The 2,939-nt window shown below is 39.8% G+C and overlaps 1 protein-coding gene across 1 annotated transcript in view; it reads right to left on the reverse strand.

Moving 5' to 3' along the window:
* Nucleotides 1-2,939, reverse strand: part of LOC103612262 (macrophage mannose receptor 1) — a 32,356-nt gene that overhangs the window by 9,512 nt on the left and 19,905 nt on the right. The window contains exons 22-23 of the mRNA XM_017729206.1: nt 1,992-2,140; nt 377-479 (exon numbers count right to left, since the gene is read on the reverse strand). Coding sequence (XP_017584695.1) covers nt 377-479; nt 1,992-2,140 — 252 coding nt within the window. The remainder of the gene's footprint in view (nt 1-376; nt 480-1,991; nt 2,141-2,939) is intronic.

Here is a 2,939-nt window from a genome sequence, read left to right on the forward strand (position 1 = left end):
GAGTGTAAAGGAAATCAAGCAGGGCAGTTTTAAAAAATAAAGAAGTTGCAGTGTTTTTAGTATAACATTAAAAATTCCAGTTTTGAAGATGTAAAGACAGTACTTTTTGATTGTCAAAAGTAGTAAAATACATGATGATGCACAGATCTATTTTTCTGTTATTTACTGGTCTGGTCTTTGAAATAGAAAAAGTTAAGAGATTTTCTCCAAAAAATTAAAATGTGTGATCATCTTGTTAAAATGGTCCATAATGAATGTGATACTGTCATTCACTTCAGTTAGGTTAGGACAGAATCACAGGAAAGTCACTTTTAGCACCAGTTTGAAATTGCCACAATAAACCAGGTCTACTAGAAAGTGGTGAAAGAAAACTCACCAGAATTTTTTTGGCAGATGTAACTTTTGCTTGCTTTACATCCTTCATCTTTCCATTTTCCTGCCTGCTCAATAGGGTTCTTCATCATAAAGACACAATCATCCTACAAGACAAATGAAATTAACAAGAAAAAAAATGTGGATAGGTAGGGAACATTCCTACTTCTCCTGGATACACATGTATCACATACAGGCACATACAGAGGAATATGGAGGTCATAAAATTCATACAAGCAATGGTCAGGCACATGATATGACAATAAGTCTTTGCAACTCAGCCCTAGGAAGGTTTGCACTTGGATGATAGAGGGAGGTGCAAAGCACTGCACAGAGGCAGGAGGATGTGTCTGGGAGCGTTTGGATGTACGTAACTCTGTGCGTGGCCCTGTTTGTGCGCACAAGTGTGAGGGTTCCTGTGTGTGTCCTAGGTCTGGCCCACAGCTCTGCTGCTGTTTTCCTGGAGGTTATGGGGAACTTCTCCTCAGCACTGAAGCTTACCTGGAGAGCTGAATTCTTCTTTCTGTCCCAATTCAGGACTAGGAAGCAAAGGGGTCACGACAGTGCAGTAATGTAGAGGTAGGCTGTCAGAAACAGCCCTTTGTGGGAGACACCTCCCACACCCTTTCTGCTGCACTTTGGACCCTTTACCTTCCTCATTTTCCTCCCACAGCATGGGAAGACATGGATGGCTTCCTTCAGGAGGAGGCAGTAGCTGTCCCCATCTCACATCAGTTATGCTATCTCCAACCCCCCTTCTGGCACTAGCCCAGGTCTTGTCTGCAAGAGAAAGAAGTTGTATGTGAAGTGATTTCTGCAAGGGAATAGTCACAGCCTGCAGAAAGCACAGGCATGTTTGAGATGGAGAAGCCCTGGAGATCCCAAAACCCAGCTCTAGCCTGATGGCAGCTGGACCTCAAAAAACTTCTTTGATTTTAGCTGAATGTGAAGCAATTCTCTTATGAAAAGAGAGAAACTTGGTAAAGGTAGCACAGGAGTGTAGAAGTAATAATATTGGGCAGTATTCAACATTAGCTATTTCACAATTACTCAGTAACACTGAGTTTTGTCTTACAATTACACGCAAAAAGGTATAGACATGCCAGAAGTTTCAACGCATATAGAAGGGATTTTTCAGAATGAAGATTAAGGGAAGATAAAAATTAGAAAGGAAGACCCAGACTCCCTCTTTAGAGTATTTTGTTCAATGCATTTATCTTGAAAGGTTCAGTGCCAAGAACTGTCAATGCATGCAATTATCTGAGTATTTTCATCAAATCTAAATAACATTCACCACATCCCAACATTACATAGTTTGTGCTATGGTTAATTTGAATACCCTGATGAGTCATGGTAAAATGAGGGAAATTGCTCACTTGTCTGAGTTTTGGATAATGCTTCAAAACCTCTGTCTGGACTCATACAGAACCATGACAAATACAGAGGTTGGAAAAACATGTGTAGATAGATCTCCCACATGGCTACTCTGCTTTTAAAAAACAACGAGACTACTAAAAGTCTTCATAAAGGAAAAGACAGAAAATACTTAGTAGCTACATACATTTTGTTCATCTACAAAAACTGTAATGTTTCAGTGACAAACAGAAATTGATGTTTACCATACTGTAATAACTTCGGGAACCTTTTGCCCAATTTGTGTAGTCTACTGGGCTTCCATCTGTCCATAAGTATGTGTGCTCCTGATTTATGTCATTCAGTCCAATCCAAGCATCAGTTGCAGCATCTTTTAAGAGGGACATAAGGAAAGCTGAAAGGAAAAAAGAAAAATTGTATAAGGAAAGAAACCGAATGCACTCTTCCCCAACACCACTGACTTTGAAGTGTCTGGAACCAGGATGATGAGATTTCTTTTATAATAAGGTGGCCATCTTATGACCAAAATAAAATAAATAGCTATTAATAGATGTTTAACATCAGTCATCTGAAGTTAAAATTGGAAAAAAGTATTTACAAACGCAAAGATGGGCAAATTTTTAATAAAAGAGGAATTTATTTGTACACTCTTCTGTGTTGTTCATCATCTGAGGAAGCATGGAAAATGTTCTGATGTATTACAGAAATTAACATGAATTCACTAAGCCTTGGTATGTAGAAAATGAGTCCACAGACTGTGCACTCCCTTTTCTTTTTTGGTAACTTCTTTGTTAACCTGACTTAATAACTTCATTTCTAAACAGGAATAACACAAATAAAAGTACTTAATAACCAAGTATGTATGAACAGGGATCTCAGCTTTGTGGAATGATAGATGCTGCTCTCCTTACCTCCTGACTAGACTGACTTTCCACTAAAATAGTTTCCTTGCTCTGCTACAGAAAAGAAGTATAAACCACAAGCACTGATGGAGTGAGGTAGGAGATGGTCCATGTCCCTCAGGACCTGAGGCAGCACATCTCCCGAGCAAACATGAGATCTCTTAAAACATCTGCAACATGCTGAGCAGCAAGACCAGCTGGTGCTGATGTCCAGCAGAGCAAGGGGAACAGGGGGAAGCTGGGACTCCAGCACTGGAGCTTGCTGCTGCCTGAGGATGTGTTTTCCACTGA

The sequence above is a fragment of the Corvus brachyrhynchos genome, unplaced genomic scaffold (genome assembly GCF_000691975.1).
Source record: "Corvus brachyrhynchos isolate BGI_N302 unplaced genomic scaffold, ASM69197v1 scaffold142, whole genome shotgun sequence".
Lineage (NCBI taxonomy): Eukaryota > Metazoa > Chordata > Aves > Passeriformes > Corvidae > Corvus > Corvus brachyrhynchos.